At 37.8% G+C, this 25,506-nt stretch overlaps 1 protein-coding gene across 37 annotated transcripts in view; it reads right to left on the reverse strand.

Moving 5' to 3' along the window:
* FAM13A (family with sequence similarity 13 member A) overlaps nucleotides 1-25,506 on the reverse strand; it is a 447,586-nt gene that overhangs the window by 105,322 nt on the left and 316,758 nt on the right. For all 37 annotated transcript variants that reach the window (XM_086406445.1, XM_086406444.1, XM_086406422.1 and 34 more), the window contains one exon: nucleotides 20,145-20,308. In XM_086406445.1, coding sequence (XP_086262571.1) covers nucleotides 20,145-20,308 — 164 coding nt within the window. The remainder of the gene's footprint in view (nucleotides 1-20,144; nucleotides 20,309-25,506) is intronic.

Consider the following 25,506-nt stretch of genomic DNA (forward strand, 5'->3'; position numbering starts at 1 on the left):
ATGCCATATTACGAGTGAGATGTCAGTGGTTATTTCTGAAAATCACCTAACACTATAACTCAGTAATTACCTGCCCTTTCAAGTCTCCATTATTTATTTATAATAATTCCTCCTTTCACTTTTGGTTGATTTTCAGGGCATGACTAGATGATCATTTTTGAATTTATACTTGGCCCGCAGCTCCTCCTCTCAAACCACAACAGAGTCTGGATCACTGGAATAGCTTTATTACTCCACGGCCCACATCCTCATGTCAATCCCTCATTATCAGGTAGCAGAAGCTCCACTCTCTGAACCCCTGCAGTGCCAGTTTCTCAAACTTGGACTCCCGGACCACATTTCCTCCACACGCCCTGCAAGGTGCACCTCTCATAACCAGCATACCGCGGCCTCCCCCACTCCCCCTCCTCCTCCTGAGCTCTCTCTTCAGCTCCACCTGTTTGTCCACGTCTGCGGAGGACAACCTGCACCTAAACCGACGAGCACACAGCTTTAAAAAAAGATGCGTTGCTGGCTGTCCTTAGCATTCAGTTTTTCCAAAACAGGTTCACTAGCATCCTCTGCTTCTTCACCCTGTATACATCCTGCCAGCTGGGTGACCTACTGCCAGGCTGCTAAACATTGCAAAAGAAAGTCACAGAATGCTGGCAACTGGGTAGATTAAAAAGTCCTATTTAATCTTGGCCTGAACCTCAGTACCATGTGTCAAGCTTGTAGCTGTCTTTGATCTCTGACTGCATTCCCAAAGAAACTGCTGATTTCCAATACTACAAATCTGAACCTCTCTTATGTCACTAATTACTTTGCTTCCTAAATTTACGAAGAAAGTCAAGATCATCAAATATGAGTCTATTCCTTTGGTCTCTTTTGCATTAAGTGTTGAAGTACCACCACTAACACCTAACACACACACATACACACACACACACGTCCCTTGCTTGATTCTTTTTGATGTCTTCCTAGTCTAGGGGAACACATCCACACACACACACACACACACACACACGCACGCACACACACACACATGCACACACACGTACACCTTGCTTGATTCTTTTTGACTTCTTCCTAGTCTAGGGGAACACATCCCCACTCAAACTGCTTATCCATGTATTGAATCTCATCATTTTCTCTTCTCCCCCATCTTAAGTCTGTCTCCAGTCCGACAGGCACCCTAGCGAGTGCCCCCAGCCTTGAAAGCTTTCCCTCAGCACTCCTACCCTCTGGTGACGCAGTGCCATTTGCCTCCCCTTCCCACTGACAGGCTGCCCAAAGCCTACTTCTGCTCCTCCCACTTTCCCCGAAATTACTCCTCTGCCTCACACCGATGTACTGCAGACTTCACCACATGTCTGAAACTGCTTTTGAAGCCACCAATGCTCTTTTGGTCACTTAATCTAAATGCCTTGGCTTAGATCTCGTTCTCCTCTTAACTTTTACAGAAACACCCGTCTTCAGTTTTCTGAAAGTCTTTGGTTCTCTGTGATCTTTCCTGGGCATTCTCCAAGCGTCCTGATTATTCCATCCTCCTTTTATTTCATCTGTCTTCCCTCCTCTCTTATACCCTTTCCGCCTCATCTTCTAGCCCCACATCTTTCAATACAGGCACTCCATTAGAGTTTAATAAAGTGCACTCTGGAATTACGCTCCTAGGGATTGGATTCCAGCTCTACCACAGACAGGCAGCGTAAACTTGGGCAAGCTGTTTAAAAGCTCTGAAGTTGCTCTGAGGAATAAATGAGATCATGCATATAAAACACGTAAAATAGTTCCTGGCAAATAAGTGCTCAATAATTATTAGTATTATCACCCTAATCAACACGTTCAAAGCTTCATATTATCTGATTCCCCAATTCTCCTCCTCCTGGCCCCTCTTGTTAATGATGTTATGATTCTTTCTGTGCATCAGACTCAAAGCATGAGTCATCTTTACTCCTCCCTTTCCAAATCAACCAAATCTGTTGATTGTTCTGTCATGTCTCTTTACTCAGTGGGTCTTGGTCATCTACAGTATCATGATAACCTTCAGGATGATCTTTTTGCATCCATTCAATCTCCAGTGAATACATTTCATTATTAGAGTGAATTTCCTACTGTGGTTGCGAACTGGATACTCACTGCTCTTCTGAAAAGCTTTAGGAGCTCCCAGCTACCTCTTAAATGAACTCCAATTCTTTTAATATGATGATTAAGACTGCTGATTAACCTCAATATTCTCCTCCAGATCAGCTGCTTATATCACCTAAGGAACCCAATCCAGATTTACCTGGACACCATTTTCAAATCTGTTCTGAACTTACCTATGCCAAACATCTACCCTTTGTTTAGACTATTTTCCCATGCCATTTTCTCCTGGAAAAATTCTGTGCACTCTCAGAATTAGGCAAGATGAAACAAAACTCTTACCCATTTTAACTCAGACAGCCCTTTGCCCAGCACAATGTCTCTTTAATATTTGAATTTAAATATTTTCTCCCTATTGGAAAGAAAGTTCTCCAGGTAACAACTGTATTTTTCCCGCAGCCATTACACAGAGCAGACATCCAACAGTGCTGAATGAATGAATGAATATCAATCTCTCTTCAGAGTCTGAGCATAGCTTCTTTGATTAGATTTTCACTTACCAAGCAATGTTTCTACCTACTTTTTAAACATTTCCTATTTTAGGCTTTTGGTTTGTTTTTTGTAAGTCACTCAGTCATGGCCGACTCTTTGCAACCCCATGGACTGTAGCCTGCCAGGCTTCTCTGTCCATGGAATTCTCTGGGCAAGAATACTGGAGTGGGTAGCCTTTCCCTTCTCCAGGTTTGCATCAGAGATAAAGTCGACACCTCTTTTAGATTCAAATGAAGGATAATGATAACCAATAACTAGTTAAAGAAATAAACTATTGGGGTTATACACTGGTGTGCTATCGTAGAGATGCATAAAGTAAGATTCTATCCAAAACTTTCAAAATCTTTTAAGCACTTTACATTACCCAATCTCTCCCAGGCTGTCTATTTCCTTTTCTACATTTCAGCTGGCTTGCAGACTTCTAATTTTCTTACATAACTTCTTCAGCAGATTCCAAGTGTTTGGCAATAGGTTTGTTTGCACTTGTGATATCAAGAGCAACAACTGCTCCAAAAATGATGTGGCTTCATTTGTTTTAATTTCAACATCAATTTGAAGCAACTGAAGAACTGAGAACATTTCTTGGCCACATTATTTTGTTTTCATATGTTGTTTTAACATCAGATTGATTTGTTTCCTAAGAAAAAATATGTTGAAATAATTTCTTTCTTACAGGTTTGGTAAGAAAGTACTTCTCAGGCAAAGTTTCTTCCTCATATTTTTATCAATCTTTATAAATTGCACTAAAGAGCAAAACCTTCCACAAGATGCTCACACAGTATTCATAAATGGTAATGACTAAATCTGACAGGAGTTTTTGTAATTATGAAGCCAGGATTTTTAGGGTACATATAATTTAGATACCTGGTACCACTGCACAGGATTCTGACTAAACTTGCTCTCCAGCAATCAGGGTGAGAACACTAGTGAAGTCCAGGGCTCATCAGCAGATAGGATCATTATCGACCACAGCCAGTGTCAAAAATAAAGGCGAGAAGGGAGAAGAAACTGAAGGGGTGGTGCATGAAGGTTATCAGCATGTACTGAGAAGTTATGCTGTGTTCATTTTAATAGTTGTGCAAATGAAGAAGTTATCTTCAGCATGCAGATAGCAAGTGGCTGATATGAAGCTGGCATCTGAATGCCACAGCATTTCCACGATATGAAAGCTTTTAAAGATGATAAAGCATTATGTTTACTCATCAATAGCACACATTATCAACTGGCTACAGGAAAGAAAGAATCCTTTCTTTTGGTCTGAGTTGTATATTTAGGTGAGTGCAAATATATTAAATAAGGGCTTCCCAAGTGGCTCAGTGGTAAAGAATCCTCCTGCAATGCAGGAGACGCAGGTTCAATCCCTGAGTCGGGAAGATCCCTTGCAGAAGGAAATAGCAACCTACTCCAGTATTTTTGCCTGGGAAATCCCATGGACAGAGGAGCCTGGAGGGCTACAGTCCCTGGGGTCACAAGAGAGTCGGACATGACTTAGCGACTAAGCAATAACAACATACAGTGTAATAATGGATGTCAGAACCAAAGACAGACAGTGGACCAGAACAAACCTCTTTTGCTACTCTGAGTCAACAAAGTATGAGAGTGAGTGAGTGACTGCATGTGTGTGTGTGTTGTGTAATGGTAGAAGACAGCTTTGTTGCAGTAGGTGAAGGAAGTGGTTGGCATGGGGTATTGAGGGGAAGAGGAACAAACAGAAAAGATGGAAAATTAAACTTTGTATTTTAAATTGTATTCCTCTAAGAAATAAATACATGGAAATGACAGGTAGACTATCAACTGTTTTTATGTTAAAAAAAAAAAAAACTATAGCATTTCTTAACTCAAAGAATGATTATAAAGCCTCATAAAAGATTTATTTTAGAAAGCAAAACAGTGACATTTAAAGCAGGTTCATGCTAATAGGAATAAGAAATTTCTAGTTAGGTAAACTAATTTTTTTTAGTTACAGCGGAAACAAAGATGCTTGCTTTACTTAAGGCCCAAATAAAAAATAATAAAATCAACATAATTAAAATATTTCATTACTTATTTGAATTGTTTAGTATATAATTAAAGATTGCTGGAAAAAATCCCATGGGGATAGAAATTATGTAATTGTTTTTTCAAAGACAAGCTGCATGCTAAGTCGCTTCAGTTGTGTCTGACTCTTTGCAGCCCTATGGGCTATTGCTGGCCAGGCTCCTCTGTCCATGGAATTCTCCAGGCAAGAATACTGGAGTGGGTCACCATTTTCTCTTCCAGGGGATCTTTCTGACCCAAGAATCGAACCCGCGTCTCCTGCATTACAGGTGGATTCTTTACCATAGAGCCACAGGAGAAGCCCCTTTTTCCAAAGACACACCTCTTTAATTCTAATGATAGATCTTGCTTTTAAAATGGTGTATGGAGTTGTTTCATTAAAACACACCTGAGGCCTTGGTGGAGCCCACAGTGGCACCCACAGTTCACTTATTTGGGTTTTAGGCTCCTGTAGAGCTGCCATAGCGGGTAGAGGGCAAGGCTGAAAGGCTCCACAGCTGGAGAGGCACCACTCAGGGTTCCCCTTTCCACCCCATTGACACCTTGACTTCACTAACTGGTTCCAGCATTTCCAATACAGGCATCAAAACTTTCACCAGAAAGACTGACAAATCAAAAGACAAGTAGTTATAGTACCTACTCATGGGGAATATAGCCAAAAACTGAATATAGTATATTATAATAAATATAGTACCTACTCATGGGGAATATAGCCAAAATATTGCATAAAAACTGAAAATGGAGGACAACCATTAAAATTGTATAAAAATAAATAAAAAGAAAAAAGACAATTGCAATCTATGGTACATAAATACACAATTATATAGAAATTCATACAGAAGCTCTATTTCTTCTTTAAAAAAGAATTTCTTCTAACAACAGAGGGACTGCAATCTCTTCATAAAAAGTGGTTAAAAATAAATTCTTTGAAACAACTTACATAATTGTTCTCCAACTTTCTGGGACAGGGAAAAATCCACATTTTTGCCAGATGGAATCTCAGTTAGTGACCACTGCCAATAAATAAGTGCTTGAGCACATTTTCCTGGAATGGGACTCCCTGGGCATGACTTTCTCCAAATCTCCCTCAGGAGCCCAGATAATAGCATTTCTGTTCTCACAAAATAAGTCATGCCCCACACAACAGCTGCTACCACACCTGAGATCAGCTGCCTGAGACTGTCCCAGTGACCTTTCACCCTGTTAAATGATATTTCCTGCAGAGGCGAAGCTGACTTCAGCAGGGCTCCCTTTGAGAAATGCCAAAATTATTTACTGTGATATGGTAACTGTTTGGTAATCACTGTTGATTCTGTATCCCTCAGACATAAACTCTTCATCTTTCTGAGACATAAAATACTGACCATGAGCAAAAAATATCTCAATGGCAATACACTAGCTGGTAAAATTATTTTATCATAAAGTGGAATGCTTTGCTTTCAAGCATACAATAAATGAATAAATGAAAATATATTAAGAAGAAAATAAGAGGAAATAGTGATCATTTGTATTACCAATAATAGGTCACATTTAAAAAAAAATCACATAAATAAAGCAAATTAACATAACAAAATAAAAACAAACTCACAGATACAGAGAACAAATTAGTGGTTACCTGTGGGGAGAGGAAAGAGGGGAAGGGCAAAATAGGAGTAGGGGATCAAAAGGTACAAACTGTTAGGTATAAAATAAGTTAGGAGGAAATATTATATAGCACAGGGAATATAGCCACTATTTTACAATAACTTTAAATGGAGAATAATCTATAAAGATGTGAATTGCTATATTGTACACTTTAATTGTATAACACTGTAAATCAACTGTACCTCAATAAAAAAAAAATCAAAAAATCACAGTAGTGGTGCCCTAAAGTTTCAACATCCCTACAGCATTTTAAAGGATCTGACTTTAAAAATTTATTTGAAATTCAACACTTCAGAGAACTGACCCATTGCATTAAATAACGTAAATATCTTCTTTTTCTAGTGCTATTCATGTGTAGAGCATTATTAGAATTCATAAATGAATCCAAAAACTTTTTCCTCATTGAATTTTAGTACTGAATTTAGTACAGAGTTAGATAACAAAATTTCAAATAAATTAGGACCTATAAATAAATACATAAAGTTAATAAAAGCAACAGTCTCCTCCAAATAGGCAATGCAGTTAATTCATTATTTAAAAAGAAAAAAATGCATTGAAAAGTGAGTTCTAATTTCATAATAGGTTTCCAAAATGTTGCTTCAGGAAGACAACTCTAAATTGTAAAATAAACCAATTTGAAAAGTCTGGAAACAACCTAGTAAAATATGTTTGGACAAATATGAGTACCTCTAGAAATATTAGCCTAGACTTCAAGTCACTCTATATGAAACAGATAAATGGGAGAGTGTGGCCAAACCAAATGATAACTGAATGGATACTGTGTCACAAAGAGAAGCTTAAATGAGATAATATTGCCTCTCTCATTTTTGGTAAGTTCACTATACCTGTTCTTTTCCATGTTCCTCACCCCTCCCCATAGTTAAAATTTTTATTAGTTAATTTCTGAATGGGAGCTTCCCAGGTTGGTGCTAGTAGCAAAGCATCTGCCTGCCAGTGCAGGAGATGCCAGAGACACAGGTTTAATCCTGTTCAGTTCCTTGGGTTGGGAAAACCCACTGGAGTAGGAAATGGCAACCTGCTCCAGAATTCTTGCCTGTAAAATCCCATGGACAGAGGAGCCTGGCAGGCTATAGTCTAGGGGGCTGCAAAGAGTCAGACACAACTGACTGCCTGAACACACACACACACACACAGCCTCTGGATGACAGCTTTCATAGTAGGTTATGGATTTTGGTCTTTCCCACAATAAATACAGATTATACAGAACTGATCTTCCCAAAACACTACTGTAATATCAAAAAGCTTTAATTGCTTTTCATAGCTTAACAAAGTAAAACTGAAATTCTATTCACACACACAAACTGTGGAAAATTCTTCAAGAGATGGGACTACCAGACCACTTTACCTGCCTCCTGAGAAATCTGTATGCAGGTCAACAAGCAACAGCTAGAACCAGACATGGAACAATGGACTGGTTCCAAATTGGGAAAGGAGTACGTCAAGGCTATATATTGTCACCCTGTTTATTTAACTTATATGCAGATCACATCATGAGAAATGCTGGACTGGGTAAAGCACAAACTGGAATCTAAATTGCCAGGAGAAATATTAATAACCTCAGATAGGCAGATGACACCATTCTTATGACAGAAAGTAAAGAGGAACTTAAGAGACTCTTGATAAAAGTGAAAGTGAAGTCGCTCAGTCGTGTCCGACTCTTTGCAACCCCATGGACTGTAGCCTACCAGGCTCTTCTATCCATGGAATTTTCCAAGCAAGAGTACTGGAGTGGGTTGCCATTTCCTTCTCCAGGGGATCTTCCCAACCCAGCGATCGAACCTGGGTCTCCACACTGCAGACATACGCTTTACCATCTGAGCTACCAGGGAAGCCCTGAAAGTGAAAGAGGAGAGTGAAAAAGCTGGCTTAAAACTCAACATTCAAAAAACAAAGATCATGGCATCTGGTCCCATCACTTCACAGCAAATAGAGAGGGAAACAGTGGAAAAAGTGAGAGACTTAATTTCTTGGGGCTCCAACATCACTGCAGATGGTGACTGCAGCCATGAAATTAAAAGATGGTTGCTCCTTGGAAGAAAAGCTATGACCAACCTAGACTGCCTATTCCAAAGCAGAGACATTACTCTGCTGACAAAGGTCCGTCTAGTCAAAGGTATGGTTTTTCCAGTAGTCATGTATGGATGTGAGAGTTGGACCATAAAGAAGGCTGAGTGCCGAAGAATTGATGCTTTTGAACTGTGGTGTTGGAGAAGACTCTTGAGAGTCCCTTGGACTCCAAGGAAATCAAACCAATCAATCCTAAAGGAAATCAACCCTGAATATTCATTGGAAGGACTGATGCTGAAGCTGAAACTCCAATACTTTGGCCACCTGATGCAAAGAACTGACTCATTGGAAAAGATCCCGATGCTTGAAAAGATTGAAGGCAGGAGGAAAAGGGTATGACAAGGATGAGATGGTTGGATGGCATCACTGCCTCAATGGACATGAGTTTGAGCAAGCTCTGGGAGTTGGTGATGGACAGGGAAGCCTGGCGTTCTGCAGTCCACAGGGTTGCAAAGAGTTGGACACGACTGTGTGAATGAACTGAACTGATTCACACATACAGCAGGGCCCTTCTGCTTCTCCATATCCACATATATTATTACCCTCTCCTTCACATGAATGGCAGGTCCAGGTTGGCTGAACTGCACATGGTCACAGATGTGCTCTGCTGTCCATTTGTTCCTGTTCAGGCATTTCTCTTAGCCTGGAATCCCCCTTCTGAACCCATATCCACTCATCCAGATAAAACTCAGCCTGTTTGGGCTTCTCATCACTGCTCTTTCGAATTCCACCACCCAAGGGATTTTATCCTCTTAAATGAGTGAAGCCATAATTGTTAAGTCCAAAGTCAGTTCAGTTGTAGCTCTATATGATTTCTCTAAAATCTAACAGTTTATATCTAACAATCTATATCTCTCTTGAAACATTTGTCATCCTTTATTTAAAATATAACAGACATTATTTCTTGTTGCAAATTATATAATCTATACTCACAGAGAAAATTTAGAAAATACAGAGAAAAAAGAATATAAAAGTCAAACACAATCCCATTACTTACATAAGCATTATTTAATATGATTCTATGTCCTTTCATTTTTCTCTATTTAGATATAATTTATATAATTACATAAAGATGGGACAATGCAAAGTATTTAATGCCAGCAAACTATGTACATAAAAATGGATGAAATGGTAAATTTTATGTATATTTTACAATAAAAGATAAGGATTATGCAGTATGTACTATTTTATTACACTACATTTAATAACCAGTAAAATATTTCTATAACATTTCTACTCCTCAAAAATATTTTTATGCTTCTTATATTCCTATCCACAATGACAAGTTTAATCATTTGATTCAAGTAGTGATTTCATAGATTTTTCCACTATAAAAGAATGTTTTCTCTTTGTAATGAAAAATTATCTGTGAGATGATGATTTGAGACTGAAAATTTAGATGCCAGATATTTGAGCATATACCTCAAAGGGAGAGCCAACAGAACTTGCTGATGAATCAGTTGAGAAAAATAGAGGAATAACAAATTTTTGGCCTCAGTAACTGGGTGAATTGGAGAAGGAAATGGCAACCTACTTCACTGTTCTTGCCTGGATAATCCCATGGACAGAGGAACCCAGCAGGCTATAGTCCATAGGGTCACAAAGATTTGGATACAACTTACCGGTTAAACAATAATTTTAAAGTCTACCATGCATTTAGTGGGGCTTCCCAGGTGGTGCTAGGGGTAAAGAGCCTGCCTGACAATGCAGGAGACAAAAGAGACACAGGTTTGATCCCTGGCTTGGGAAGATCGCCCAGAAAAAGAAACAGCAACCCAATCCAGTATTCTTGCTTGGAAAATCCCATGGTCAGAGGAGCCTGGTGGGCTATAGTTCATGGGATCGTAAAGACATGGACACAACTGAAGTGACTGATCACAGCTCGGTGAATGGTACAAATTATTAAGATGGGGGAAAACCTGGGTAGAAATGAGATTGTCTTTTTTTAGGCAGAAGTGTAAATGAGGAGTTTTGCTTTATATAGATTGAGTGTAATACGCTCATTCAATATCCAAGAACATTTATCAGGTAGCCAATAGGCAGGGCTGACATCATGGGAATATGAAATATGCAGTTTCCCATGGACAATGCACACAAAGCCCCATATCTGTTTTATGCTCTGCTGCTGCCATCTTAAAATTCTCATTTTTTAACAGAGGGTTCCACATTTTTGCTTTGCATTGGGGGGTACCCCAAGGTTAAGTAGCTTTTCCTATCAAATGGATATAATACTTTGGAATATAATTATACTGAGAGGTTGGAGCTGGAAGTATAATTTTGGAGGTCATAGGCCTGAACGTGGTATTCAAAACTGTGGACCTGGATGAACATACCCATGATAAGCATAGCTTGAGAAGAGGTCATAGGACTGAGCCTTTCCATGTTCCAACTTTGAGAGGTCTGGAAAAGACAGATTTTGCAAACAGGACTAATAAAGGGTGTCTAATAAGATCAGAGGAAAATCAGGACAGTGTAGTATTGCAGAAGCAAAGTGAAGAAAGTGCTTCAAAACAGTCATTAGTTCGGTCAAATCCTGCTAAGAGAAGAGTAAAATGAAAACAGTAGACTGACCTTTGGATTTGGCAAGATGGAGATTGTTGGTGTTCCTGACAAGCACAATTTCAGTGGTGTGTGGGTTGAAGAAAGAAATGGGAGGAAAGGCTATGGAGACAGCAAGTACATACAATCCTTTACCAGAGCTCTAAAAATGAAGAGGGATATTGTTCCTAGGGAGGATTAAAAAATACTGAGAGCTATTATAAAATGCTTCTATGCTGATGGGAAAACTCTGGAAAGGCGAAATTGATGTCATAGAGAAAGGAAGTGATTATTCTAACTTAGTCCTTGAGTGAGTGAGAGAGAATGGGGTTCAGAGTACCAGCACAGGGTTGACCCCAGAGAGGTACAAGTTCAGTTCACCCACTGAGAAAGAAGAGAAGGCAGAGTGTAAGGGTACAGCTATGGATACACTGGTAGATTGGGGAGGCAGGAGATAAGTCTTTCTTAATTGCTGTGTGAAATAGGACAAAATCTTTGGATTGTGCTATAACATTTTATAAATCTAAGCCATGCTTATTTCTCTACTAAAGTGAAATTCATGTTTTCAGAAAACAAATGTGGTGAGAAAAGAGCTACTATGTTTAGCTTTGTTTTTGTTATTCTAACATCAGACTTAGATGCTTGACAAAGAAACCAAAAAGACAATTTAATGGGAAGGGAATAATCTTTTCAACAAATGGTGGTGGGGGCAAATGAATATCCACATGTGAAATAATGAAACCGGACCTGTGCTTCACACCGTATCTAAAAATTAACTCAAAAGGAACGAAATATATAAATATAAAAGCAAAACTATAAAACTCTTGGAATAAATCATAGATGTAAATCTTTGTTTTTGCATTAGGCAACGGTTTCTTGGATAGGACATCAAAATCATAACAAAAGAAAGAAACAGATTAACTGGACAATAAGGACATAAAGACTTTTGTTCTTCAAATGATACTATCAAAAAAGTGAAAACACAACCCACAGAATGAGAAAATATTTGAAAATCATGTATCTGATAAAGGTTAGTATTCAGAACATATAAAGAATTTTTCCAACTCAACATAAATGACAAATAACCCAATTTTTAAAAAATGGACAAGGAATTTGAATGGACATTTCTCCAAAGAAGATATACAAATGGCTAATAAACACATGAAAAAGTGCTCAACATCATTAGTCATTAGGGAAACACAAATCAAAACCACAATGAGAGACCGTTCCACACCCATCAGAATGATTACAATAAAAAGACAATTACAGGCGTTGGTAAGGATGTGAAGAAACTGGAAACATCATACATTGCCAATGGGAATGCAAAATGAAGCAGTCACTTTGAGAAACAGCTTATCAGTTCTTCAAGAAATCAAACAGACTTACCATATGATCCAGAAATTCCATCCCTAGGCATATACTCAAGAGAACAGAAAATATGTCCAGAGAAAGACTTGCACACCAATATTCATACTAGCATTATCTGTAATAGCCCCAAAGTGAAAGCAATCCCAATGTCCATCAACTGATGAATTAAAAATGTGGTGTACACATTAATACAATGGGATATTATTTAAGTCATAAGGAATGACATACTGATATTTCATTCATATGAATGAACCTCTAAAGCATATGATAAGTGAAAGAAGGTAGATCCAGAAGGGCATGTATTCTGTGATTCTACTTATACGAAATGGCAAGAGTTAATGGGAGCTTCCTAGAGGAGATGAAAATTGACCACTGACAAAGTGGAATAAGGACACTCCAGATAAAGAGAACACATCAAGAAAGATACAGATGTGTGGAACCACTGGGATATATGGTTAATGTGGTTGCAATGTAACCTGGGTTTAGTAGAATAAAGAACTGATAAAGAGTAAGTCAAGAAGATTGGATGAGCCGTGTTTCTAAAGGCCTTGAATGACTTGACATTTATTCAGTGAGAAGTCCTCTTTGCTTTTATAACATATCTATTATGTCACTTTTAAACCTTCTGCATTTCATACCATTGTTAACCACATATAAGTTGCCTCACTTAATGGACTAGGAGACCCCTGAACGTTAGAGACTGTTCCCTAGTCCTCTTTGACTTCTCAGGGCCCAGCACAAAATGTGCAGTACAAAGAATGTGCCCAATAAAAGCTTGTAGACTTAGAATTACTAAAATAATTTCAACGAACACCAGAGCAGTCCTGATATACTCTGGTAATTTACATGCTACTGGGAATGATCTGCAAACATCATAATAAATTTCTTTAGCATTATTTACCTTCCCTTTCACCAACCACTCATACTATAAATAGAGTTTAGTAAAAAAAAAAAAAATTCAAATTGAAATTTGCATTCTAGTGAAATGCAAAAACTTGAATAGAGCAACTGTATTGAGTGGCAGACTTGGTGAATGGATAAATTGCTGTTTTTAACCATCAAAATAACTAGAGAAATATTAGAGACTTTGATTTTAAATTATAGGGAAAAAGGTGATTAAAAATACTAGAAATATGTTTAATAGTTATTCAATGTATATGAGAGAGTTTATCTAAGATGACCCTGGAATATTTATTATGGGAGCTAGTGGCGGTAAAGAATAGATTAGGGAACTATCTTTAGAAATAGAGTTAGATATTTTTATCTAATACAGCCTGGGGCCTTGGGGACATTTCAAACCTACTTTCCTATAAATCTTTGTTATGAAGGCCAAGGAGTCTGAACACTTCAAAAAATAGTAACTCTGTAAGTCAACTGTGTGGTTAGGCTTACCACTATGCTTTTCACAAAGTGGTTTTTAGACTTTCCTTTCCTCATACGGGACTTATCGCAGGAAACCTTGCGGAGTCAGCAGCACATTTATATTTGGTAGTTTTTCAAATTACACTGTACATGATATGCTTATGAATCTTGTAGCTAAGAATCCTAATTTTATTTCAGCCTTACTTGTCACTTAAAAATTTGCAAACATTTTTTCCAAGTAGCAGAGAGTGAAGCATTCCAGGGAACAGATAAGACGTTCAGGAAGTAACTGGAGTGCCCTTTATGAAGTACAAACACAGGATAATTATGGCTGCTTTCTGGGGCTGGCTGGACTTCAGAAATGAAGAAAGTCATAGCTAACTGCCAGGATTAATAGATAAGCTATCTTGAAGGACAATGGGTACAGCGAATATTATTGAATACTGATTAATTATTAATCATTAGACATCTGAATCTTATGAGATCTACTACTGTAATGTGACTAAAATATGAAGAATCATCTAGCAAACATTACAAGACACAATTTCTGCCACAAGGGTGGAGAGCTGCACACAGAGGTAATGAGCCTCATAAAACAATGAACTTCTCCTACATAAATAAGCAGCACATCACTGATAGAAATGCACCATCAGGGCCAGAGACCCATCCCATGGGAAGACAGCACAGAAAGTTAGTGAGGATGATGAGAGAGTACAGCTGTCTGGAATTCTGTGGCATCTTCAAGCGTGGGCAGTACAGGGTTCCCTTGGGAACGTTTTCCGAAGAACACTTTCCAAGGACCATAGGAAAGAGAACTGACACATAAAATTCTACCATTTTAGAATCAGACCTCAATCTCAGAGAAGTTTAAGTCAGTCAAGATAAAGATAGTAGAATTTAAATTCAAATTGAGCACCTATAATAATATTACAAGAATAATGACTATGGCAGGATCGGCTAAGTGTATGACTAGTAGGTACTATCATGAATGCAAAAAAAAAAAACAAACAAAACCTAGTAAGACTCAGTCCCTCTAATTCAGAAAGTCACAATCAGGTTGAAGAGAGAAGTATAAAGACATGAAAGGTGAAGTAAATCAAGGTAGAAGGTAGGTGGGAAATGACTGGAAAACAATCAGAAGACATATATTAATCTCAGCCTGTCAACTAACTATGTGATCTTCAATAATTCACCTAACTCAATAAATACCTGTTAAATGAACAACCTTTTAAGAATCATGGTTTCTTCATCCAAGGTTACTTTTCAGACCTGAAATATTTTTACAGGGTCACCTGACAAAACTGTAACGCAGACCAAAATGTTACATGTATGCTATGTAATTTTTTCTAACATTACCGAGGTATAATTGACAAATACAAATTGTATATCTTTAAGGTATATAAGTGTGATCTGGCCCTGATGGTATACATTGTAAGCTGATTACCACAAACAGGCAAATTAACATATCCATCATCTCACGGCTACAGTTTAGTTTTTCTGGTGAGACCAATTAAGATTGACTCTCTTAGCAAATTTCAAGTATACAACACAGTACTGTTAACTATCATCAAGCAGAGCATTAGATGCCCAGAGCTTACTTATCTTCTAACTGAATATTTTAACCCTTTTTCTGAAGGACAGTTTTGTCAGACTGTCCTGGTTGGCAAATTTTTCTTTCACAAGAAAAATATATCATCCTATTTGCTCCTGGCCTACAAGGGTCATGCCAAAAAATCCACTTACAGCCTTCTGGGGTTGCTTTGTATGTGGTGAGTTGTTTTCTGTCATACTCCTTTCAAGAGTCTCTTTTGGCCTTTGACTTCTGACAATTTGTATAACATGTTCCAAAGTAACCTTGTTCTGGGTTCTTTTAGCTTCATCTGGATATCCATATCCTTTTTAAGATTCAGAAATTTTTCAGCCATTATTTTTAAAATAAGATTTCTTCTTTCTTTCTCTTTCTCCTGTTTGGACTTCTAAGTCGTGTATATTCATTTCTTTAATGGTGTTCTCTAGGTCTTGAATGATTTTGTCACACTTTTGCATTCTTTTTTTTTTGTTCCTACAACTAAAGCTAAATAACCTATTTTCAAGTTGGCTGATTCTTTATTCTTCACAATTAAGTCTGCACTGTTGAAACTCTATCAAATTTTTGGTTCTGTCATTGTAGTCTTCAGCTCTAGGATTTCTGTTTGACTCCTTTCATGGTTTCTATTTCTCTATTATACTCCTTGATCTATTAAGTACTGTTTTTTAAATTTTATTTAGTTGTCTATCAATGTTCTCTTGCATCTCAATAAGCTTTTAAAACATAATTTTAAAAAATTCTTTTTAGAAAACTTGTCTATTTCCATTTACTTGGTTTGGTTATTGGGGCTTTACTAGTTTCCTTTTGTGATATCATGTTTGTCTGATTCTCCATGATCTGTGTAGCCATGTATTGGTATCTGTGCATTTGAAGGAGCAAACACATATTCTGGTCTTTATAGATTGGTTTTGGCAGGTAAACACATTCTTCTGTTGGGTTCCTGGGCTGACAGAATTGCCTCTGGGATTTCAGTGAAGCAGAATTAAAGCCAGGCCATTTCAATTATGGTTTCCTCGGGTATATGCCCAGTAGTGGGATTGCTGGATCATATGGCAGTTTTACTCCTAGTTTTTTAAGGAATCTCCACACTGTTCTCCATAGTGGCTGTATCAATTTGCATTCCGACCAACAGTGTTAGAGGGTTCCCTTTTCTCCACAGCCTCTTCAGCATTGATTGTTTGTGGACTTTTTCATGATGGCCCTTCTGACCAGGGTGCAATGATACCTCATGGTAGTTTTGATTTGTATTTCTCTAAAAATGAGCAACATTCAGCATCTTTTCATGTGTTTCATTTCTTGTTAAAACATATCCACTTCTCCTCACTCCAATATTCTTTTGTATTTGTATTTTTCAAAACAATGTTACCGAGGTGTATTTACATATCATAAAATCTACCTTTTCAAGTACACAGTTTAATGATTTTTAGTAATTTTACCAAGTGGTGTAGCTATCACCCTAAAAGAGTTTCAGAACGTTTTCACTGCCTTAAATAAGGCTCCTCTAATGGCACCCCACTCCAGTGCTCTTGCCTGGAGAATCCCATGGACGGAGGAGCCTAGTAGGCTACAGTCCATGGGATCGCGAAGAGTCAAACATGACTGAGCGACTTCCCTTTCACTTTTCACTTTCATGCACTGGAGAAGGAAATGGCAACCCACTCCAGTGTTCTTGCCTGGAGAATCCCAGGGACAGAGAAGTCTGGTGGGCTGCCGTCTACAGGGTCACACAGAGTCGGACATGACTGACGCGACTTAGCAGCAGCAGCAGCAGGCATGTATAACTAATCTCCTATACATTCACAGTCCCCTCCTGGCTTCCAGACAATCACAAATCTACCTCTGTTTCTATAAATTTGCCTTTTCTGGCCATCTCATATAAAGGGAATCGTACAACATACATACAGTTTTTTGACTCTACACTTTGACTTTACAGAACAAAACTAGAAATTTTTTTTGGCCTTTAAGAAACATCACACATTCAAGGAAATGCATAACCTTTCAAATAAAACATTATAATAAATATTGTTAAACATATAAAAGACTAGAAATATTAATCCTAAGTTCTAAAATTAAATTCTGAAAATAATATAGTACAGTGTTAGAAACATGAAAAATGATCATTTATCTATGTCACATGTTGAAATAGATAATATTGCTATCCCTGAAATGTTAAATCATTTTAACATCTTAAACTTTACATATACTGTGTATTTTTCCTTTCTCTTTTTAGGATGGATGTGTGACTTTCTCTTCCAGAAGAATTTTTAAACAGCCTGCTTACTAACATACAAGTTAATACTTAGAGTTTAGTTCTTGTGTAAATGACAAAACAAGTACTGTTCTTGATATTTTTAAAAGGAGCAAAATAAGATTACTACCATGTAGGGAGAAGAACTGGAATGTTCCAGACTTGCTTAAGGGATGCACCTGTCCAACAACATCCTCATTTCTGTGTGTGTCTCTGACCTGCCAAATTTAAGCACTGTACTTACAACGTGGAGAATGATGACATTTATTCTTTCAGAGTTGGCATGTCAGAATAGAGGTTATGCCTTTCAGACTACTGTGAATTTTGGTAATGCAAGCATCTGGATTACAAAAAAAAAAAAAAAAGAATTTTTGACAATATTTTAGGAATTGCTGCTGTCAGTTTTAGAAGATATAAACGGACTAGCTAAATGTCTTTACTGAATGAAGTGAACCTATCACTAAGCACCTCTGTCTTTGGCTGGGAAGTCAGTATAAAACAGCTCCACTGAGCTCTAACAAAATCAAAAGATAGTTTATTCCTAAGCTTTTCTCATGCCATTCTGAGAGAAAGATTCTATGAAGACTAGAAAAGTCATTGTTTTTTTATAGGATTTGAACTGTTGTGTTGGAGAAGACTCTTGAGAGTCCCCTGGACTGCAAGAAGATCCAACCAGTCCATCCTAAAGGAAATCAGTCATGAATATTCACTGGAAGGACTGATGCTGAAGATCCAATACTTTGGCCACTTGGTGGGAAGAACTGACTCATCTGAAAAGACCCTGATGCTGGGAAAGATTGAAGGCAGGAGGAGAGGGGTCAACAGAGGATGAGATGGTTGGATGGCATCACCAACTCAACAGATACGAGTTTGAGTAAACTCCGGGAACTGGTGATGGATAGGGAGGCCTGGCATGCTGCAGTCCATGGGGTTGCAAAGAGTCAGACACAACTGAGCATCTGAACTGAACATCCTCAAAGCCAGTTTTAGACTATTACAGAAATACAGAAAAATGTTATTCATATACATAAATAATTTTTCAAGATAGAAGTCAGTCAATTGCAATAAATGATAGTGAACTCCTCTCTGAACTCTCAAAATATCACATTTTAAAGTGTGTTACTTCCTTATGCTTTTATTTTTACTGCTACTATCTGAAGAGTAGAAAAATAATGAACTCTTGCTGATAAAAATTCATACTTCTGTTACATCTCAAGAAGCAAATGTTTAAGATTTGAAACTAAGAAGAAAAATGATCAAAGTCAGCCAACCTGGGAAAAACTACTGAACAAGGTCTAAACTCTAAAAATTTCAAGTTATCAAGAACACACTGTTAGCCAAAAACCAACTCTTAAAGCTCTAGAAATCAAACTTATTGTTGAAAAATCACAGGACACTTCCTCATTCTGGAGGAAGTGGCATTTCAGTGCCAAAGGTTCTTTCTTAGTGTTATCTTTGTTGTTAAAATTGATACTGTAATTTTGTTGAAAATCAAACTGTTATGTATAAATATGTTGCAATGATTTTAGTAAGTGCAAACAGAATGACTTTATTCACTGCTTTGTAAAGTCAATCAAGCTTATCAGATAGGACTGACAAAAATAGATTTTGCTGAATTGCCTTTTTTTTTTTCTTTAGTAGGAGCAACTAAAAAATAAATCAATACTATGAAAAGCCCTGATGAAATGCTTCTTGACAAATCTTTGGAAAAAAGTTGGAAAATCAAAATGAATACTGTATTTAGAGAATAAGGGCATGCAATATATTTAATACACAATGCCACACCTTGTGGTTAAGACTGAATCAACCAATAAATTGTTAAGGAGAAAAATGGAAACTTCCCTAAGAAAATATTTAGAGAAAGCTGTGTATGTGTACAAAACACACACACACACACACACACACACTATTTTTTCCTGGTTCAAATTTATGAACTAAATAAAAACTTGTTCTAGAAAGCAACTGCAAATGAAAACAGTTCCATAAGTTCATTTTTGAAATAAAAAGTGGCACACTATCTATTCTGTTACTACAAAGACATAGAAAGGATTTAAATTTTATTCTTAGTGAAATTTATTGTAGTGATTTTTTTAAATTATAGAAATAGGTTGTAAGTTACAAAAAAAGATGAAAAACTTTTAAAAGGAAAAATTCTATATGTTAGGAGTAAAAAAGATTCAGACCCCATTTTACCTATTTTAAGAAAATTATATGCCTTTGTCCTCAAGTATATCAATGAAGTTTGCTTTTAGGTTTAACATGCAATCTAATGCTTAAAAGGCAATATTAACAATGTGTTAGTGAGAGTTGGTTCTAGTAACAACTGTAAAATCCCCACTGCAGATAATATTGGCCACTGAACATATTATGAAAGGCATCCAGAAAAGAACTCTTCCAACATTTAATGTGAGGCTAGCATAGACTGACTGACTAAATAATCTGTTTTAATCCAGAAAACAAAATATAACAAACCAGGAATGCTTCTGTGATAAGATCAGAACATTTTCAAAAGTTATGGTAAATTTTAAACAGTTTCACTGATCTGTATCCTGATGACCCTGGTGGTAGATATGTGTAAACACACCTACAGATGAGGGCCTTGTACCTTAGCACAGATGGCGATACACGACATGTAAACAAAAGAAACATGCTAACCTGGACAGCAACTTGGTAGCATTAGCATCCTCTGCTGAACTCGTGTCATCCCAGCAGGATTTTCTCCGACTTAGCTGCAGGCTGACCTGAGGAACGCCCTCAGACAGCTCTGGGTGTGGTACCCTGTGGGTCCAAATAGATCCCTCACTACTGGATTTGCGGATCTAAAACACAAAATTAGAAAAAGAGAGAGAAAGGAGTTTTAAAAAACCTTCCAGTTAAGACACTGAAGACAGTTTATTTGAATTCATTAATAATCTATTAATCATACTCCAGAAAAATATCAACTGAGATATAGAAATAAAAATGTGTATAAAAATTCTTTTTTTTTCTAATTTTATTTTATTTTTAAACTTTACATAATTGTATTAGTTTTGCCAAATATCAAAATGAATCCGCCACAGGTATACATGTGTTCCCCATAGCAAAGGGTACAGTAAAGGGGTGATACCAATATTTCTGAGGGGAACTTTCAAACCATATATGATCCACACACCTCTCCTGGACTCTCAAACCAATTTTCCCCAGGCCTAATGCCTCCTTAGAAATAACTATTCTATGTAATGAGAGATTATGAGAGTATATAAGACAGCAACCTAGAAGAATAGAATAAATAGCTAGAAAGAAGCAGAAGAAAATAAGTATGAGAACCAGTGAAATAAAGAATTCCAGTGTGGGACAGTTATGCAGAAATATTCACTACCAAGAAGCAAAATACACACCAGATTGCAAGTTTCCATTGTAATCTTTTGTAGGGCAAAGCATGGTGTAATACATTTTGAATTAAGGAAATAAATGCAAAAAATAACATATTTTTACTTTTCTTCTATCTCTGGAATCACGGACAACACAAATGCCAAATGAATACTCAGAGTACAGACCTTTTATACCTGAGGTCTCTCCAACCCCAGAAATACTCTCACATTGTCTTATTTTAAGTCAGAAAATATGAGAATATGATCAATATTCTTTTCCTAAAAATGTGTAAAAATCATGTCAGAATCGCAGGAAATTTTCAAAAACTTGGATCAATTGTATTTGTTACTCTGGAAGCTTTTTCTCACCTTGAGGACTGTCTCTCCCTTGTCCTTTCACCTAGAATGTCATCTGCTGATCACTGACCAATCACCAACCAAATCAAATCTTAACTTCCTATGAAGTTGAGATAAGAATACACTGACCACAGAGCTTCACTAACTACTACTGTCAGGTCTAAATAACCTTTCCCAATTCTGAATTTCTGTTAACTCACCACCACACACTCTATACTTCATTGCATGTCATCTAATAGCATAATCTTAGTCATCTCGAGTTTCTAGGTCACGTGGTCTCAACCAGATTTCCCCTTCTTCTTCTTTATATTATTTGTAACATTTTTATTGGGCTTCCTTGATGGCTCAATGGTAAAGACTCCTCCTGCCAATGCAGGAGACACAAGTTTTGTCCCTGAGTTGGGAAGATGCCATGGAGAAGGAAATGGCAACCCACTCTAGTATTCTTGCCTGGGAAATCCCATGGAAAAAGGAGCCTGGCAGGCAGTTCATGGGGTCACAAAAGAGTGGGACATGACTTGGTGACTAAAAACAACATTTTAAGCAAAAAGTCTAGCAAAGTTTTAAACCCATTAATAAACACTTACTGTCAGACACTCAACTACAAGATATTCCCAAGACACTGAGTGAACAAGAGGATAGGATAATGGACAATTAAAAAGAGTAACAAGAGAGTACCACTGACATATATATACACCACTAGTCCATTCTGAAGGTAATCAGCCCTGGGATTTCTTTGGAAGGAATGATGCTAAAGCTGAAACTCCAGTACTTTGGCCACCTCATGCGAAGAGTTGATTCACTGGAAAAGACTCTGATGCCGGGAGGGATTGGGGGCAGGAGGAGAAGGGGACGACAGAGGATGAGATGGCTGGATGGCATTGCTGACTTGATGGACGTGAGTCTCAGTGAACTCCGGGAGTTGGTGATGGACAGGGAGGCCTGGCGTGCTGCGATTCATGGGGTCGTAAAGAGTTGGACACGACTGAGCAACTGATCTGATCTGACTACTACTACTACTACTGCTGCTGCTACTACTAAGTCGCTTCAGTCGTGTCCGACTCCGTTCGACCCCATGGACTGCAGCCTACCAGGCTTCTCCATCCATGGGATTCTCCAGGAAAGAACACTGGAGTGGGTTGCCATTTCCTTCTCCAATGCATGAAAGTGAAAAGTGAAAGTGAAGTCGCTCAGTCGTGTCTGACTCTTAGCGACCCCATGGACTGCAGCCTACCAGGCTCCTCCATCCATGGGATTTTCCGGGCAACAGTACTGGAGTGGGGTGCCATTGCCTTCTCCGATATATACACTACCATGTGCAAAATAGATACCTAGTGGGAACCTGCTGTATAGCACAGGGAGTTCAGCTCAGAGATTTGATGACCTAGAGCGGTGAGATAGGGGTGGGAGGGAGGGAGGGAGGGAATATATGTGTCCATATAGCTGATTCATGTTGTTGTACAACAGAAACTAGCACAACATTGCAAAACAATTATACTCCAATAAAAAATTAAATATTAGGCTTAATGTTTAAAAAATTACACGGGGAAAATTATGAACATAAATATTTAGTACATTCATACTACTATGAGGATTACATGAAACTAATTTAGCAAAGAGTTACATTTAACACAAAATAAACACTAAGTAAAAGCTAGGCTTTACTAGTATAGTTGTTATGTAAAATCTGCCCAAATCTGATGATTATCAATCAACTCTTCAGTTGCATTTCTCTGCAGAATATACCTAAGTTCATGAAAATCAAAGAAAAATTCTAAAAAATTATGAACTAACTATAGCTCATAGCTATATTAGCCAACAATATGTACTTCCAAGAGAAATACTCAGGTAAACAGCAAAAGAATATGAAAAATGTAAATACATGTGATTATATTTTTCATACAGGGGCTCATTTTTCATGTGACTTTTCATAAGAATAAACATGAAATATCAATTAAAAAACACTGAAAAAGTAGTACATTTTCTCTCAATATTGAAATGAATGTAGGTTTGGTGAAAATTTGGGTTCTAAATTTGATTCAACAATTTATGCAAAAAAAATATTCTAAGGTACAAAAAGGTAACATGCAGCTTATTCGATTTTGCCAGTTCACATTAAAATAGCCTCCATAATGAACAGCATGAAAAGGCAAAAAGATAGGACACTGAAAGATGAACTCCCCAGGTCGGGAGGTGCCCAATATGCTACTGGAGATCAGTGGAGAAATAACTCCAGAAAGAATGAAGGGATGGTGCCAAAGCAAAAACAATACCCAGTTGTGGATGTGACTGGTGATAGAAGTAGGGTTCGATGCTTTAAAGAGCAATACTGCATAGGAACCTGGAATGTCAGGTCCATGAATCAAGGCAAATTGGAAGTGGTCAAACGGGAGATGGCAAGAGCGAACATTGATATTCTAGGAATCAGTGAACTAAGATGGACTGGAATGGGTGAATTTAACTCAGATGACCATTATATCTACTACTGTGGGCAGGAATCCCTTAGAAGAAATGGAATAGCCATCATGGTCAACAAAAGAGTCTGAAATGCAGTACTTGGATGCAGTCTCAAAAATGACAGAATGATCTCTGTTTCCAAAGCAAACCTTTCAATATGACGGTAATCCAAGTCTACGCCCCGACCATAAAAGCCGAAGAAGCTGAAGTTGAACAGTTCTATGAAGACCTACAGACCTTCTAGAACTAACACCCAAAAAAGATGTCCTTTTCATTATAGGGGACTGGAATGCAAAGAAGGAAGTCAAGAAACACCTGGAGTAACAGGCAAATTTGGCCTGGGAGTACAGAATGAAGCAGGGCAAAGGCTAACAGAGTTCTGCCAAGAGAACACACTGGTCATAGCAAACATCCTCTTCCAACAACACAAGAGAAGACTCTACACATGGACATCACCAGATGGTCAACACTGAAATCATATTGATTATATCCTTTGCAGCCAAAGATGGAGAAGCTCTATACAGTCAGCAAAAACCAGACCAGGAGCTGACTGTGGCTTGGATCATGAACTCCTTATTGCCAAATTCAGACTGAAATTGAAGAAAGTGGAGAAAACCACTAGACCATTCAGGTATGACCTAAGTCAAATCCCTAATGACTATACAGTGGAAATGAGAAATAGAATTAAGGGACTAGATCTGATAGACAGAGTGCCTGATGAACTATGGATGGAGGTTTCTGACATTGTACAAGAGATAGGAATCAAGACCATCCCCAAGAAAAAGAAATGCAAAAAAGCAAAATGGCTGTCTGAGGAGGCCTTGCAAATAGCTGTGAAAAGAAGAGAAGCAACAAGCAAATGAGAAAAGGAAAGATATACCCATTTGAATGCAGAGTTCCAAAGAATAGCAAGGAGAGATAAGAAAGCCTTGCTCAGCTATCAATGCAAAGAAATAGAGGAAAACAATAGAATGGGAAAGACGAGAGACCTCTTCAAGAAAATTAGAGATACCAAGGGAACATTTCATGCAAAGATGGGCTCAGTAAAGGAAAGAAATGGTAGGGACCTAACAGAAGCAGAAGATATTCAGAAGAGTTGGCAAGAATACACAGAAGAACTGTACAAAAAAGATTTTCACAACCCAGATAATCACGATGGTGTGATCACTCACCTAGAGCCAGACATCCTGGAATGTGAAGCCAAGTGGGCCTTAGGAAGCATCACTACAAACAAAGCTAGTGGAGGTGATGGAATTCCAGTTGAGCTATTTCAAATCCTGAAAGATGATGCTATGAAAGTGCTGCACTCAATATGCCAGCACATTTGGAAAACTCAGCAGTGGCCACAGGACTGGAAAAGGTCAGTTTTCATTCCAATCTCAAAGAAAGGCAATGTCAAAGAATGCTCAAACTACCACACAATTGCACTCATCTCACACGCTAGTAAAATAATGCTTAAAATTCTCCAAGGCAGGCTTCAGCAATACGTGAACCATGAACTTCCAGATGTTCAAGGTGGTTTTAGAAAAGGCAGAGGAACAAGAGATCAAATTGCCAACATCTGCTGGATCATCGAAAAAGCAAGAGAGTTCCAGAAAAACATCTATTTCTGCTTTATTGACTATGTCAAAGCCTTTGACTGTGTGGATCACAATATACTGTGGAAAATTCTGAAAGAGATGGGAATACCAGATTACCTGACCTGCCTCTTGAGAAACCTGTATGCATGTCAGGAAGGAAAAGTTAGAACTGGACATGGAACAACAGACTGGTTCCAAATAGGAAAAGGCGTACATCAAGGCTGTATATGGAGAAGGCAATGGCAACCCACTCCAGTACTCTTGCCTGGAAAA

This window comes from Bos grunniens, chromosome 6 (assembly GCF_055505025.1).
Source record: "Bos grunniens cultivar Pamir isolate PY7600 chromosome 6, Bosgru_T2T1.0, whole genome shotgun sequence".
NCBI lineage: Eukaryota > Metazoa > Chordata > Mammalia > Artiodactyla > Bovidae > Bos > Bos grunniens.